At 39.9% G+C, this 18,165-nt stretch overlaps 1 protein-coding gene across 3 annotated transcripts in view; it reads right to left on the bottom strand.

Annotated features, from left to right (window-relative positions):
• Positions 1-219: 219 nt before the first annotated feature.
• Positions 220-18,165, bottom strand: part of mios (missing oocyte, meiosis regulator, homolog (Drosophila)) — an 89,730-nt gene continuing 71,784 nt past the window's right edge. For all 3 annotated transcript variants that reach the window (XM_068009685.1, XM_068009694.1, XM_068009701.1), the window contains 4 exons: positions 17,852-18,004; positions 7,193-7,397; positions 5,284-5,413; positions 220-1,390 (listed from right to left, as the gene is read on the bottom strand). In XM_068009685.1, the coding sequence (XP_067865786.1) occupies positions 1,294-1,390; positions 5,284-5,413; positions 7,193-7,397; positions 17,852-18,004 (585 nt within the window). In that variant the 3' untranslated portion in view covers positions 220-1,293. The remainder of the gene's footprint in view (positions 1,391-5,283; positions 5,414-7,192; positions 7,398-17,851; positions 18,005-18,165) is intronic.

Below are 18,165 nucleotides of genomic sequence, written 5' to 3' on the forward strand. Positions count from 1 at the left end.
CACTGAATTATGATCAAATTTTACTTGCATGATCCCATCTCAAAACCCAGATACCGACTTTAAATCATTGTTGACATTATTCTGTGTGCATGTTTTTAAGGACAAAAAGAAAAATAGTAAACAGCAGAAAAAATCCTCCAGAAACTTCTAAATAACTAGGTCATAGCTGTAGGTTTCTCTTTTGTAGAAGAAATACTCTATTTATGAGATACAAATGTGCACGTTATTTACAAATTTATTGCAAAACCAATGAAAATAGAACACCTGTGGTTTTAGACACACACAGAAATCAGAAGCACTAATATGAACAGTAAATGCAGTTTACAAATTGTGCAAGATGAGATTACATTTTTTACAACTCTACAAAGTAAATTAATATGTCTCAGTATTTTTGCACATTACTAGATAATTTATTTGTCAAAGTTTCACTACTAACATGGCTGAGGCCATATTGAATTTCATAATTAAATTGCCAAGTTGAATCTGATTTCACTCATTAATTAGTATTTGCCTAAACAGTTATTGCTTTAGAAAGGTACCATATTCCTCAATATATTTGCCTGGAAATGAAAAGGTGTATGCCCTACTAAATTTAATAAAGGTAGTGAATCACAGGCTATAATAAGAGGGAAATTTTAACAAAAAATCAGTAAGGATGGATGAAACAGGACCAGAGGTGACTGAGGCACTTTGGTAGGTGCACAGATATCCTCCTTATGGCATTTAGGATTATGTGGCAATTCAGCAGAATGTAGAGAGAAACAAATCATTTATGCAATAATACACCAGTCTTGAGTCTTGCTTAACGCCATATTATATTGCCATATCGTTGTATATCAATTCTGATTTCCTGGAACTAAAAAACTGAAAATAAACTTTTGTATAATTTGTACAACGTGAATCGAAGCAGTCTTTGTTAAAGTATTTCAGTTTTTCACAGGCTCAAGCTAAAATAATGTTACTGCTAGAGAATATAATATTGGTTCAGTTCTAGTGGCAAGTTCAAAAGACTGTTCAATATCATCTAGGACATTTCCTGGATGATGTTCAGAATCCCAACTCGACTCCAGGAATGTTTTGAAATGAACTGCATCAGCTAAAACATGACACATAACCAGGTTCATTTCTATTATACCTGGGTATATAATGCACATCAAAATCAAAAATCAAATTGCCAAGTTGATGGAACAATTTTTTTTTCATCACTGAGAGCTATGGGTGCTCAGTGACAGAAGGTACACACGGAGGTTTTGATGGACATTAAGAACGCAGTGTCTTGAATTCTTGCCTTTTTCAGCTCTGGGACGTTTCTGCTGGGATTAGATTTCCTGTTGTATCCAACTGCATGCACTTACAGGTACATGCAGACACTGGACATTCATGGTGATCCCTGTGGGGGGTGGGTGGAAGAAAATGACAAAAGCAGTTGCAGCAAAGATTAGAATTGGGAAGAAGGGGAAGAAAGGGAGATACTGTACAAGAGTCAAAATAATATCTAGCATGTAAAACTGTCCATAATTTAACTTGTGGTTTAAAGTGTTCTGAAATTGGCCCATTAACAGTGATTCATAGTGGAAAAACAAAGTTTATTATTTCAGGCTTGGGACAGAAGGGGTAAAGGGGATAGATGAAGACAACAAAAATAAAACTTTAAATTTACTATATTAAAACTGTAGTGGAAATACTGTTAAAAAAACAATGCAGTACCCATCCTTGCATCTTGTCGACACTGGAACACCCTTTAAAGTTATGAAGCAACCAAGCAGCTCCCAACCAAAAAAGATCAAGTCTAGGTTCCTCGGTTGACAGTCACCGATTCATTTAGCTTCCATCCTAGCTACCAGATGAAACAGTGCACAGAAACAAGTCTTTCAAGTATTTTCTGCCCCCACCCCACCAGAAGCTAATGTCAGTCTTGTACCAGTTGCATTATAGAATGTAACGGCACAAAAACAGTCTATTAAACCCAAATCTGTGCTAGTGCTTTTCTTCCATGTTAAAGCTCACTTTCCTCCTCACTCTCCATACCTTTTAATTTTCCTCTTTTCCAAGCAACTAATGCCTGTTTAAGAGTTTAAAGACTGCTACAAGAAATTTCCAAATCCTGCGTGTAAGGAGTTATTTGTCACCCCTCCTTAACTGCTTTCATCTTAAATTTCTGCTCCTTATTGCCATGCTGACCAGTATAAACAAAATATCACAATTCATTTAACTATAACCCTCCATAACCAAGGATCATCAAGTGATGCCTTAAACTCATGCAAAAATGTCAGAACATCTCAAGTGTCTTGATAACTGTGATCTGTTTCTCTGGTCACACATCACTGAAGCTACATTGCATCTTTTCCATTGCATTTATACTTATAATGGGATGCCTAAAATGGTACTCAATGCTCCAATTATGGCTTATTCATAGAATCATAGAAATTTATAGCAGAGACCAAAAAACAGCTATCCAGTCTAATTCCACATTCTAGCTCTTGGTCCATAGCCCTGCAGGTTATGGCACTTCAAATGCATATTCAAGTACTTCAGTAGATGCAATGAGTGTTCCTGCCTCTACCACCCTTTCAGGCAGTGAGTTCCAGATCCCACCACCCCCTGGGTGAAAACATTTCTCAACTTCCCTCTAATTCATCTACCAATTACTTTAAATCTACAGCCCCTGCTTATTGACCTCCATGCTAAGGGAAATAGTCCTTCCTATCCACTCTAGCTAGGCCTCTCAAATTTTTATAAACCTCAATTATATTTCCCCTCAGCTCCTCTGTTCCAAAGAAAACAACCCCAGCCTGTCTTTCCTGTGTAACCTCTCTAGTGTGATCACATCCTTCCTGTAATGTGGTCACCAGAATAGTATGCATACTCTAACTGTAGGCTAACTAGTGTTTTATGCAGTTCCAGCATAACCTCCCTGTTCTTATATTCTATGCCTCAGTTAATAAAAGAAAGTATCCTGTACTTCATCTTAAGTGCCTATCCTGCTACCTTCAGGGATCTGTGGACATGCATACCCTCTGTTTCTCTACACTTGTCAATATCCTACTATTTATTGTGTATTCCCTTGCTTTGTTTTCTCTCTTCAAATGCATTTCTCACCTTTCTTCGGATTGAATTCCAGTTGCCATTTTTTCTGCCCACCTGACCAGCCCATTGTTTCCTTCCTGCAGTGTACAGCCTTCTTCCTCACAATCAACCACACAGCCAACTTCTGTATCATTTGAAAACTTCTTAATCATGTGCACTACATTTAAGTCTAAAGGGACTCAATACCCTGCAGGATCCCACTGGAAACAGCCTTCTGGGCACAAAAACACCCATCGACAATTACTCTTTGCTTTCTGCCACTGAGCCAATTTTGGATCAACTTGCCACTTTGCCTTGGATCCCATGGGTTTTTAACTTTTCTGACAAGTCTGTTATGTGGGATCTTGTCAAAAGCCTTGCTAAAATACATGTAGACTACATCAAACACATTACCCTCATTGACTCGTCTTGCTGCCACCTCAAAAAATCCAATCAAGTTAGTCAGACACGACCTTCCCTTCACAAATCCACGCTGACTGTCCTTGATTAGTCTGTTGCCTTTCCAAGTGATGATTTATACTGCCCCTCAGAATTCTTTTCCAATAATCTGCCCACTCCCAAGGTTAGGCTGTTACTCTGTCGATCCCTTTTTGCCTATTAAACAACAGTAAAACATTAGCAGTCCTCCAGTTCTCCGGCACCACTTATGAAGCCAGAGAGGATTGAAAAATGATGGTCATAGCCTCCTCTATTTTCTCCCTTGGTTCTCTCAACAGCCTGGAATACATTTCATCTAGCTTTTTGACAATGTGTCTTGATATTCAAAAAGCCTTTGACAAGGTACCACACAACAGGCTTAATAAGGCTGACAACTATAAGGTTGAACCCTGTAGATAAGCCATCAGATTTTTGGGTTGGATAAGGAACTGGTTGCATTCTCAGAAGATGGTTCTGCTGGGGAAACTGTTGGTAAAGTCCACAGGAGTTGGTGTTAAGACTGTTGCTCTTCATCATTATCAATGAAGAAAACATTGGGGAACTATCTATAAGATCACGAATGATGCAAAACATATGTGCAGGTGTAAGGACCTAAGATGAGAAAAATAGATACAGTCAGACCTAAATGCAGTGGCCCGCAATGGACCCAGGTTAGAAATCTATTCCTACTTGCCCTGATTGACTCATTTCACCTAGTATTTCGTTATTTCAGAGATGATGTGAAAGTTGGGTAGCACAAATGACAAGTGTGATTTTTACTTCTGTAAGTACTTAAACCAGTTATATTCCATCCATTACTTTTCTACTTGGCACAAATACTTATTTCTCCATTTCTAGTTTATTTTGACTTTCAGTAATTCCTGAAAACCACATCACCACCACCGCTGATAATCTCTTTAGATTAATCCAAATCCCATATAATTTTGAACAGGGCATCTGGGACAACTTAATAGCATGTAGCGTATTACAGTGAAAATAATGAAATTTCTCTATGGTGGCTTTAATATTTAAATAGCTGTCAAGTTAAACTAGCAGTAAGTTATTAATACGTGATGCACATTACCAAAACATAAAAAAATTAAACCAATTATCTAAAAATGTATTTCCATATAGTTTACCTATTGCTGTACAACTGAACCAGTGGGGACGTGATCCAAACAAATCCAAATAATTATAGTTACTTGTAAACGCCAGAGGCCAATTAGAGGGCAATTGTAGCTGCTTTCAAATTTCTACCTCCTAGTCAGAAGGACGCAGCATGAAATAGCAGGCTTTGCCTGTTAGTTTCTTAAAGTTTGTTATACATCTGTGATAAAGTGCGAAGTCTAGAATATGTATAATAGGCAAAGACAACAGCATAAATGGTGTAGAACTCAGGGCCTCAGAGTAATGATGATGTGCTGCAGCAGAAAATGTTAGAATGCTGACTGAACCCATGACTCAGTGGTGAGCGCTGAATTTATTTCCCTGATTAGGAACCTGACAACTTGGGGAACTGAATTTGTGTTCCACCAGTTCATGCATTCGCAACACAAAATATTCCTGAATAGCTACCTAATTAATTATGGATGATATGGCATGTTGGACATTGCGATGAGAGAAGGTTACATAATCATTTACAAAGCAGGTCCTAAAACAGGCGAATATAGTATATCTCATTTCTGAAAATGATAAATTCCAGAAGTTAGTATTAATCAATTAATATCTCAACTTTGCCTGCCGTATCTATGTAAAGTCCCATGGATATCTGACTCTTACCTGAACCAGCTGAGCATATGACCAGCATGTCCTCCATGACGACAGTTTTGGCACCAAGTAAACCAGTTATTGAACTGAGCCAATTTTTTGTCTTTGCTAAGATCAACCTTTTCATCAGACTTTCCAGTTCCTATTCCAACAAAAAATCCATATAATTATAGTGGAAAAACAGTAAGATGCATAACAGTTTCAAATATAACATTAAAATAACCAATGTCCTGCTCCACCTTACCTCCCACATTGCTCTCTTTCCTATTAGTTACAAATTTCACTTATGAAGGTAATTACAAGTTTACCTATGTCTGTGTCATAATAATTCACTTCTATAAATGGATGGATTCTATTTGTCTTATGGACAACTCTGGTTCTCTCCTTTTGAATTGAGTTTGTTTAAAGTTGCAAGAAGGGTTCACGGCCATCGTGAAAGAGTTTTTGATCAACCCTGTTCCTTTTGTTTGGTAACACAAACATGGTACTAATTGTGTTGACTGGCATAGTTGACAAAAATGGCACTGGAGTTTTCTTCTTGATCTCCTCACCCAAACAGAGAAATGTTTACCAAATGTTTTTGTCATGTAAATGATACCGGTTAATAACCCTTACACCAATAACTTAAAGACAAATCATTATACAGCACTGGCACCAATGATTTCTACATTTAATTTGGAATAAAACTCAGCATTTGATCTAAGAGAGAGTAATTTAAAATCCAAAGAGGTAAATTATGTACACAGGGCAACAGCCAGTTGTACAAATGTTAGTTAAAGGAATTGCTAATAGTTAAACTAAAACAGTTTAACATTTCAGCTCTGCACTACATCACATTCAAAGTTAGGCATGTATTAACTGCGGAGAAAAAAATAAATAAATGTACTGGACAAAATGCTCAGTTGGAAAGTGCTACATCATCCTAATCTGTGGAAGTGAATCTCAAGTTATCATTGGCAATTCAATCTGCTACATCCTTGAATCACATATCACACACGCTCGCACGCTCTCTCTCTCTCGCACACACACACACACACACACACACAGGTGGAGATGATGGGTGCCTCTTTATTCTGTTTTCAGAGTCAGCTTTTGATACTATAGTGAACATGCTTTGGCAATTTCAGCTGCAGTGATGCATGATATTGGTATTGGAGCACAGAAAGCTAAGAGGACATTTAAGAGAGTTTAAAAAAAAATTATGAATGGTTCTGATTGAATAGATTATTTCCTCAGGTCGGGAGTCAGTGACCAGGGCCAACAAATTATAATTGTTAACCAAGTGAGGAAAGGGAGTAGAATTTCTTCAGAGTAGCTGGAGCATGGAATGATTTGCTGCAGGGAGTGGTTAAAACAGAGAATCAGTGCATCATTTTAGGGAAATAAATAAATATTTGAAGGTGAGGGAGATAGAGCTATGGGAAGAGAGCAGGGTAGTGCGTTACTTTTGTATATTCAAGCAAGGAGCCAGCAAAGAGATGATTGGCTGAATGGCTTCCCTCTGTGCTGTAAACTTCAGAAGTTTTGTTTTGTGTTGCACAATGCAGTGGAACAGCAAAAACATGTGTCATTCCCTGTATTAAGTGACTCCTTCATTCTTGCTCTCCCTCAACTGAGTAATTTAGAAGAGCTGGCAGGTGGACTTAGATCTCCTTCATGCATTCCGAAACCATTCTAATCCACAAATTTTCTACTTTGTGTCCCTTTTACAGAAGTGTATTACTGGAGTTTCTATACATATTGGGAAGCCTCAGGCTTCCAATAATCTCAAATATTTATTAAAACAATTTAGTTATAGAGCTGGTGTCAGCATTTACCAAGATCCAAGCAAGGCAACAATTTACATTGCTAAATGACTTCTCTGATTTCTATTTTAACCAGTCTGTTAGGCGGTGTCTTGATACAGAGTACCAGCGGTTACCTAGACAACTTGAAACTGGTGTTCCCATATTGATAAGACAGAGTGCACAGCGGGGGAGAGGTTTACGACATCCTGGGCAACTTGTGACCTTTGATTTGGTTGGAGAACCACTAACACCATATTGGCTGAAACTTCGTCCCTGGTGTGGCATGGCAGAACAGCTGTAAGATATTGATTTTCCACAGAAGTTGCAGCTCACAAACACCTGGAATACATATAGTAACACAACTGTAAATAGGAAATGTGAAGTATCTTATAACATTGAAATGGTTTGACTTTCATTTTCTAACAAAGGTAACTAAATGTAACCCAATACAAAATGCAATAGTGTTAGAGACCAATCTCACATTTTCTCACTCATCAAAACAGACCCACCAACAACAAAGAGCAAGAAAGATATTTTACAGTTTAAACTTTGCAAGCTTTTGTACAAAATTAATAAAATGATAAAATTTTCTAAACGTTTTTCTTCATTAAATAAAGATCCATTTACTTTATACATTACCAAGAACGAAATAAGGCCAGGAATAGCAGCACCAGTTGCTAGAGGACAGATGAAAAGGAGAAGCAGGAGGACAAGCAGGGCTCTCAACAGGAGGCCATAATCATCCGGGCAAAACCAGATAACTCTTTATTAAGGTCCATGTTATGTTTACACTTACTCAGGGTTCACACTATAGGAAGTTAGTAACATTCACCCCAGTGACATGCTTCCTATATCAACTAGTTTCCCAAAACTTTTTGCGCTCTCCAGCCAAAGCTCAGGACCAATACCGTTCTTTCAAGAGCATGCCCAAGTTATCAAACGGACAAGGAGAATAGTTCACATAGTGGGTAAGTACCAACGCGCACCAAACAAATCAGATAAAGGTTTCCTCTGTCAACTATAGTACAAATCAGCTTGGGTGTCTCAAACTTACTTCCCATGAATCCACTGCATAGAAACGCTCAACTATGATTCATTACAAACTTTCATTTTCAATCAGAGGCCATAAGAGAATAAGTGTGAGGTAAGAAATAATTCTGATGAAAGGTAATGACCTGAAATGTTAACTCTATTTCACTCTCGACAGATGCTGCCAGACCTGAGTATTTCCAGCATTTTCTGTTTTTATTTCAGATTTCCAGCATCCGTGGTATTTTGTTTGTGTTAAAAAATAATTCACACTTGCTCAGTAGGGGGTGCTATTCTTAAATTGAGGATTAAGGTACTGCATTACACATTGTTGGACCAGGGAAACGTCAATACATTGCACTCGGCCTGGCATAGGCACCTCATACACTGTACCTAGAGCAAAGGAAGATGATTGTGGTTGTTGGAGGTCAATCATCTCAGTCCCAGGACATCACTGCAGGAGTTCCTCAGGGTAGTGTCCGAGGCCCAACCATCTTCAACTGCTTCAATCAATGACCTTGTCGCCAGAAGGTCAGAAGTGGGGATGTTCACTGATGATTGCACAACGCTCAGCACCATTCGTGACTCCTCAGATACTGAAGCAGTCCTTGTAGAATTGCAGCAAGACCTGGACAATATCCAGACTTGGGCTAATAAGTGGCAAGTAACATTCGTGCCACGCAAGTACCAGGCAATGATCATCTCCAACAAGAGAGAATTTAAACATCTCCCACTAACATTCAATGGCATTACGATCGCTGAATCCCCCAATATCAACATCCTGGGGGTTACCATTGACCAGAAACTGAACTGGAGTAGTCATATAAATACCATGGCTACAAGAGGTCAGTGGCTAGGAATCCTGCGGCGTGTAACTCTCCTCCTGACTCCCCAAACCTGTCCACCATCCACCAAGGCACAAGTCAGGAGTGTGATGGAATACTCTCCACTTGCCTGGATGGGTGTAGCTCCAACACTCAAGAAGCTCGACACTATCCAGGACAAAGCAGCCTGCTTGATTGGCACACCATCCACAAACATTCACTCCCTCCACCACTGGCGCACAGTGGCAGCAGTGTGTACCATCTACAAGATGCACTGCAGCAATGCCCCAAGGCTCCTTAGACAGCACCTTCCAAACCCACAACCTCTACCACCTAGAAGTACAAGGCCAGCAGATGCATGGCAACACCACCACATGCAAGTTCCCCTCCAAGCCATACATTATCCTGACTTGGAACTATATCGCCGTTCCTTCACTGTCACTGGGTCAAAATCCTGGAACTCCCTTCCTAACAGCACTGTGGGTGTACCTACCCCACATGGACTGCAGCAGTTCAAGAAGGCAGCTCACCACCACCTCCTCAAGGGCAATTAGGGATGGGCAATAAAATGCTGGCCTAATCAGCAACGCCCACATCCCAGGAATGAATAATAAAAAAACTCATCTAAGCAAGTGTCTTCCACAATGTATAATTTACTCTCAAAGACTCTGCAAAATGTTTCTTTATGATATTAAATGAGTTGTGTTTTTTCCCTCTCTCCAAAAAGAGGTACAATTGGAATATCTTGATTAACTTTTTACAGTCCTATATGTCAAAAGTAGGAAAGTTTTCTCCAGTACAGCACTGTCATCTTTCACTATAATGTGGGCCCTCCCCATGAAGATCACCATAGCGGAGGCAAGTAGATGTGCTGAATCTCTGCACTTACATAGAAACATAGAAAATAGCAGCAGGAGGCGGCCATTTGGCCCTTCGAGCCTGCTCCGCCATTCATTACAATCATGGCTGATCATCCAACTCACTAGCCTTTTCCTACTTTCACCCCATACCCTTTGATCCCTTTAGATCCAAGAGCTATATCTAACTCCTTCTTGAAAGCATACAATGTTTTGGCCTCAACTGCTTTCTGTGGTAGTGAATTCCACAGGCTCACCACTCTCTGGGTGAAGAAATTTCTCTTCATCTCAGTCCTGAAAGGTTTATCCTGTATCCTTAGACTATGACCCCTGTGTCTGGACTCCCCAACCATCGGGAACATCCTTCCTGCATCTACCCTGTCAAGTCCAGTTAGGATTTTATAGGTTTCTATGAGATCCCCCCCTCACTCTTCTGAACTCCAGCGAATATAATCCAAACCAACTCAATCTCTCCTCATACATCAGTCCCACCATCCCAGGAATCAGTCTGGTAAACCTTTGCTGCACTCCCTCTATAGCAAGAGCATCCTTCCTCAGATAAGGAGACCAAAACTGCACACAATATTCCAGGTGTGGCCTCACCAAGGCCCTGTATAATTGCAGCAAGACATCCTGCTCCTGTACTCGAATCCTCTCGCTACGAAGGCCAACATACCACTTGCCTTTTTTACCGCCTGTTGCACCTGCATGCTTCAGCGACTGGTGTACAAGAACACCCAGGTCTCACTGCATATTCCCCTCTCTCAGTTTATAGAGTCAGTTATACAGCACAGAAACAGGCCCTTCGGCCCGTCGTGTCTGTGCCAGCCATCAAGCACCTAACTATTCTAGTCCCATTTTCCAGCACTTAGCCCGTAGCCTTGAAAGCTATGGCATTTCAAGTGCTCATCTAAATACTTCTTAAATGTTGAGGGTTCCTGCCTCTATCACCCCTTCAGGCAGTGTATTCCAGATTCCAACCACCCTCTGGGTGAAATTTTTTTTCCTCAAATCCCCTCTAAACCTCCTGCCCCTTACCTTAAATTTAAGCCCCCTGGTTATTGACATCTCCGTTAAGGAAAAAAGTCTCTTCCTATCGAACCTATCAATGCCCCTCATAATCTTTTATACCTCAACCATGTCCCCCCACTCATCCTTCTCTGTTCTAAGGAAAACAACCCTAGCCTTTTCAGTCTCTCTTCATAGCTGAAATGCTCCAGCCCAGGCAACATCCTGGTGAATCTCCTCTGCACCCTCTCCAGTGCAATCATATCCTTCCTATAGTGTGGTGCCCAGAATTGTTCACAGTACTCCAGCTGTGGCCTAACTAGCATTTTATCAGCTCCATCATAACCTCCCTGCTCTTATATTCTATGCCTCGACTAATAAAGGCAAGTATCCCATATGCCTTCCGAACCACCTTCTCTACCTGTGCTGCTGCCTTCAGTGATCTATGGACAAGTACACCAAGGTGAGCAATTCCAAGTAGTGAAGCCATAATTTGATGGGGAAGGTGTGTGTCCCCATGCTATGGTCAGGACAATGTTAACAACGCAGTCATATATTTTATGACAAGCTATGCCACTCACAATGCTACTCGTAGAAGTGGAGGGTGAGGAGTTCACCTATTCTTGACCTACATCAGGGATCTGCAACCTGCGGCTCATTACGGGCTCGTGCTGTTTCTAACCTTGATTAATCAAACCAATTTCAATGGTAATTAAATGTTTTTTGATTAAAAAACTTCTTTTAACATTGTACTTGAGAAAATATCGTTCAATTATCAAATTATTTGAAAAACCTTCATGTTGAAATGTGTCTCCCTTGTTTTTCATTATTATTGGCATTTGCGTAACAGCATTGCAGCTCTTAAGATATCGCATTTTTGATTACATTTTTAAAAATGGCTCCTCTTGTTATTAAGGTTGCTGACCCCAGCCTGAGATGATGATTCAAATCCGACTATGGTCAGTTTTCTGACCAATTATTGACTGTCCTGCTTGGACTAGGAGTGGGGTGCATGTAAATGGGATCTCTTTCGAGTCAAATTGTTTCCAAGATGATACGCCGGAAGTCTTTTTTTTTACAAAAAGTGATCCCCTGTGGCAGGTTCTGGAGAACTCCAGGATGATAATTCCAATTGACCAGCCAGCCTGAGTCATGAAATTGAGCCTGCAGAGGTACATTTGTCACTGGAGCAACTTTTGTTTCATACTCATCCTGATTACCCTGCAAGCCAATGTCCAAAGAGCAAGAGAAGGTCCTAACTGTAAAAAGAAAACTTACCAAATGCTATTCTGGCAAGTTACAATGTGGTAGCTCGTTGAAGTCCAGCAGTATTCTTGTACACACATGGTCATTCCCATGCCTTTTGCTCTTACTAATTTGTGCTCAAGTTCTCTTGTTCAACTAAGTAGGATAGGGACAAGAGTAGACCAGTCACATGAGCCTGTCCTGACATTCAAATGATACCATGGCTGATCTGTATCTTAACTGCATTCACTCGCCTTGGCTCCATATCCCTTTAATGCCCATGGTTAGCAAAAACCTATTATTCCCAGATTTAAAATTAATTGAGCTAGCATCTACTGTTTTTTGTGGGAGAAACTGACACATTTCTACCAACCTTGGAGTAAGGAAGAATTTCCTAAGTTCTCTTCTTAGTGATCTGGCTCTGACTTTAAGCTTATTTCCTCTTGTCCTCGACACCTACCAGCCAAAAATGTTTCCCTTTATCTACTCCTCATCAATTCCTTTCAAAATCTGAAAAACTTCAATTAATCCACCCCTTAATCTTCTATAATCCAGGGAATACAAGACTGTACAAGGTACAAGCTGCAGTCTAACCAGGGATTTATGTAGCTGTAGCACGTCCTATGGAGAGAGTATGTGAACTCCATAAAAAAAGGAAATGTGTTTACTTCTCATTATTTGCTTTCCTTTGAATTGGAGATTTGTGGGCATTTCTATCCTATATACAGGTAACAAGAAAACAATCAACCCACGAGAATCAGTACAACAAAGTGCAATGCTGTCAGTTTGTAATGCAAAAACATCTGAATCATATCAATAATACCTCAATAATGGAACATTTCTTGTAGTCTGAATAACAAAATGTTAAGAGAACCATAAACAGTCATACTGTCCAAAAAACCTTTGCATTAGTTTTTGTAAGCCTAAAATAATATTGGTCACATTTTCCAGTTTTGGAAGTCTCAGCCCATATGCTTTCTACAATGGGAAGTGGTAAACATCATAGTTCTCTCCAGGTCAGTCAGTCTAATCAACCAATATCATGGACATTTCCAACACCTCTGAACTCTTCAAAACTTCTCATGAGAACTAACAAACAAACTGAAAGACGAAGATTTTTTTTCAGGAAATAAGTCCTTTAAATTACTGGGAATGTTACATAACACTCTGTAAAAGATAATCCAAGTTCATGGCAATGATTTACCTGACATTTAATGCTATTTATAGAGCTTTAGAGCGAACAGATTTACTTCCCACTCTACTTCTTGGCCATGCTGCTGGGAAGGGTGGTAATTTTTTCTTCTTATTCTTTCATGGGATGTGGGTGTCGCTGGCAAGGCCAGCATTTGCTGCCCATCCCGAACTGCCCTTGACCACTGAGTGGCTTGTTAGGCCATTTCAGAGGGGCAGTTAAGAGTCAACCGCATTGCTGCAGATCTGGAATCACATGTAGGCCAGACCCGGTCAGGGCAGCAGATTTCCTTTCCTAAAAGGACATTAGTGAACCAGATGTGTTTTTACGACAATTGATGAAAGTTTCATGGCACCAATACTGAGACTAGCCTTCAATTCCTGAATTTTTGTTTAATTAATTCATCGCATTTATTAATTGAATTTACATTCCACCAGGATGGTGGGATTTGAAACCATGTCCCAGGGCATTAGTCTAGGTCTCTGGATTACTAGCTCAGTGAAAGTATCATTATGCCACCATCTTCCCGTAGTGAGCAGCTGAAAGTTGAGAGTTGTGGAGCCCTGGCAACTGGTAGGCACTCAGACACAGTGGATACTGTCTTAAGGGGCTGAATTTTACTTGCCCTCCGACGTTGAGGGTCGTGGCAGGAGGGCCCAGAAAAGTCTTCCAGGAGAGGCCTGCCACAGACCCCAATGCCGGAAGGCCCCGCCCGATCTTACCGGTGGCGGTGAGGCTTCGGTGCAGCCACCTGCCGCTTGGTGGCGGAGCCTTCATCTGAATATGCAAATGATATTAAAATTAAAGAATAATGACTTAGCTTGTAGCCACAGCCGTCTCATGCCGATATTCCGGTAGCCGGCCAGAACTCATGCGCCTTTGGGATAGTGGGAAGGGGCTGAAAGGTCGGTATCAGCAAAAATGGTTTCTCGGGGGTGGGGGAGGAAAGGAAAATAAATATCTTGTTTGATCATGGGGGGGGAGGGGGGGAGAAGGTGGGGGGGGGGAAAGGGGGGCTTTGATGTTTAACTGACTTAATTTAAATAAAAACAAAGTGCTCTTCTCCTTAAAAATTTAAATTGCCGGTAAGGGCTTAAAGCCCTTGTAAAATGGCAGAGGCGTTGAACGCCATTGCCAGGGGTGGCTGTTCCGCCCCTCCATTTAAATGAGCCCCCGTGCAAAATATTGCGGGGGCTCAGTGGCGCACAAGTCACACGTGCGCCTCGCCTTCTTTCAAGCTCGCCACTGACAATGGTGGTGAGCCAATAAAATGCAGCCCAAGAAAACTAAATGCAACTAAAACAGAGAGAAGAAAACAGCAGGATTCATAAAGAAATGACTTCTTATAGGTCAAACACCATCCCTAATACATACAAATGTTCTTCCAATCACATAAAGTACTTTAAGTACTTTTTCTTTACACTCCTAACCCTCCCTTGCAACAAAGCTAACTCTTTAGAAATGTTTTTTCTTAACTCCATTGATCAATATGTTCTGCTTGTTGAAGTTGTAATATACAATGTTTAAGAACATACATGTATCATTAAACCACATACTAACATTATGCCTTCTCTTGGTAAGAGTATTAACTACATGTACAATAACATTTCAAGGCAGTAATATTGGCCAGATTTTCTGGCAACAGTGAGATCAGCAACATACACCATATATTTTGCCAGCTAGCATGATTTTAGTGCTGATAATTTTCTCTATGTTCTGCATTTCTAATTCGAATTCAACCCAGTAGGCACAGCGGCAAATCAGAAGCGGCACAGCTAATAGCCAATGTAAAGGTGCCAAATGGATTGTGTGTATACTGAGCTGTATATGCATAATTGAGTGGCACCTGAACTCCAGCTCTGAATCCTGCTTCCAGCAACCAGACTGGGACTGGAGTCATAAACTCAGATCACTTAGAAAGTTCAAAAACAATATATTATTGAAATGACTTTTTTCCCATTTGCTTGCAGCAGTTCTGAATCCTGACCTCATTTTAACTTATGCCTCTGCTCCTTGGAGCCCTGTCCAATCATGCTTATTTTTAAATAAAGCAGGCAGGGTATGGGCAGGCTAGGTACTGGGAACAGGACAGAGCAGAGCGGAAGGGCTCCATGTATGGCACTGGGACGTCTTGGATACAAAAAGGCAATTATAAATTGGGAATTGTGCCTGTTGTACTCAGTGTTGTACTTGCTGAGAGTTGAGAGAGAAACCTACACACTCATTATGGGTCCCATCCTACAGACGAAAGTATTGGAACTCAATAAAAAAATTAAATAGAGCCCAGAATTCATTACCATCTTAGAATTTCTGAAGAAATGGAATAATGTATATAAAAAAGGTCAGGAAGAGAGAATCAGAGGCATGAAGCACATCCTATCCAGATCCAGTGCAAGTCCATACATCATCTACCCATCCATTAACCATGTAATCTCCACTTAGAAGCAACAAAACAAAAGGAAAAGGACTACAGCCAATTAGGAAAAACATGAAAAATTCCTCTCCATCCATAAAAGAATCAAGAAAACCTCTTGGACATTGCAATAGCCCATTACACATCCATCTAACAACTTACCTTCTCTAACTGGAAATGTCCTTGAAGAAGTGTCACAATGCAAAGCTGGACATGCCAGGGTACAAGCATCGATAGGATTGCCCCACACTCTGACCTTGCAGCAAAGCCAGCTGAATGGGTAACAGTAACGGTAACAGTACTGATCAGGTGATCTGTCAACCTGCAAGCTTTCAAGAATCCTAACCGGAACTCCCCTTTTGCTCACAATAATGTCTAGTCTAACACTTTCATCAATGTCAAGTTGTTCATGGAATGTTTTCAATCTCCATTTGTACTATGTGTAGTGACTTCCAGCAAGGCCAATCTGATCATGCATAAAGCTCTTGTGCATTCTGCAGCTAAATCTCTTCACAGTCGGCACATATCTGCATTGAAATAGTCTTCACCACTTCATTACCAGAGGTTTTGTTACTTTTTCATCACTAAATTGTAGTACTGTAAAATTTAAATATTTGGTAAACAGTTGTGTCAGCCTTTAAAAAAAACACGAAACCAATAGACACATTAAAAAAAAAATATCAGCAATAACAAATTTATTATCTAGAGTATGGGTCCTGATTTGAATTACTTCAGGATCCTACTGTATTGGAAGCAAGGTGAATCTCCATGATGGAATAAATAATAAACATGGACACAGTTAAATACAGCTCAATGTAAAATGGATGGATCTAGCATGAATTTGGAGTGATTAAACAATCTAATTCTGGGTTTTCTTTTTCCAATTAATTAACAACACTAAAGCCAGTTGTGTTTTTCCACCAATGACCACCATTCTGAAGCTTTAATGTAGCAGAACAGAAAAATATTTGATGGCAGTTTTTAAAAATTAGTGTTTTATTGAATTTCATAGAAACAACTACCATGAATTAAATGTGACACTAACATATAGTAGAATTAACTACTCAGTACCCTTTGTGGAAATAAAAGTAATTTTTAGTATAGGAATATGTTAATTTCAGACTTTCAGTAGGGTAATAAGCAATGACTTTGCCCCAACAGGACAGTGTAAAATTCAAATATCTTGCTTAACCCTAGCCATAACCATTACTGAATTGCACCACTTTGGAAAGATTATGGCAGTAAATGGAGATTATTATGCAAGTGTAGTTCGGCTAACAGTAAAATGATGAATGCCGACAATGATTTTTCAAACTGACCATCTAAAATAAACATGGAGATAGTTCAACAAAATGTATAAAAACAGGAGTTGAAACTAAAGCTTAAAGAGTCTAATTCCAACTAATAATCATCAACAATTTGGAGGGGAAATCACCATTACCAGTTGTGTGACAGCAAAGAACTTAGGATTTGATGAATCAAATGTCCATATTCCTGCCAGCTTCTGAAGAACCATTGTGTATAATATATTTTGACATGTGGAGGAAGGGAGTGGAATACCAGACTGACCCCAAGGCCCTTAATACAATCCTAAGCCCATGTTTTCTACATCTATGACCCTCCATTTGTCTCTGGGTCTCAAGCAACAGCCCTCCTTTCTGTGAAATGTTGCTTAAACTGGCATTCTATGCTGTTCCTTCTATTTTGTCTGACAGGTTTCGCCACTCTTTTCTGCATGGCCTCTACTCACAATTGCCTGGGAAGGCATAAAATCGGAAGCGCTGATGCCTGTTCCATCACTCTTGAGGTACAACGTTTGAAAGATTCCCAAGAGTGGCCCTTGGGTAACACACTGCTTGAGGATTATAACTTCTTTTGCCAGTCATTAAGCACATCACAACTGTCTGTTTACAACAGGTTTCCACTCACCTACCTTAGTTACTGTTCAGGGATTTGCTGAAATTAAATGAAAATAAAAAAGGTAAAAGATATCTACTATACATGTACAATTATGCTTTCTGTGTATGTACACACAGAAAGTGGTTATGCTGTTACCCATTTTCTTCTCAGAACTTTAAATTGGAGCAGAAACTAATTTAAAATGCATGAATTTACCAAGTTTTAACTAATAAGGTAGATTTTTTCAAAAGCTGATTTTTTTCTTTAAAGTGAAACCAACATTTTTAACATAACTATATTGCTCTGTTCTTGAAAAACCAATTTACCTGTGCGAGAGGTTTTGAAAATGGGTCCAACTTACTCCTATGGATGTCAAATTCAGCCCTCTTATGCCAGAACCTCCAAGCATCAAGTAGGTTTCTGTAATTCTCTATCCAATATTGGACCCTGGGATCTTTCATAACATCACTCGGGAAGCCCTGAGGATGTTAAAAGAGCATAAACGTTATTTAAAAATTCACAACAGCCTGAAATCACATGTTTACATAGAGGTCAGAAATTGCTCGTTTAAAGTCTCATCTAAATGCTCCAACTATAGAGTTAAAAAAAACAAAGTGATTCCTGACCAGGCAGCGGCCCG

This window comes from Heterodontus francisci, chromosome 2 (genome assembly GCF_036365525.1).
Source record: "Heterodontus francisci isolate sHetFra1 chromosome 2, sHetFra1.hap1, whole genome shotgun sequence".
Lineage (NCBI taxonomy): Eukaryota > Metazoa > Chordata > Chondrichthyes > Heterodontiformes > Heterodontidae > Heterodontus > Heterodontus francisci.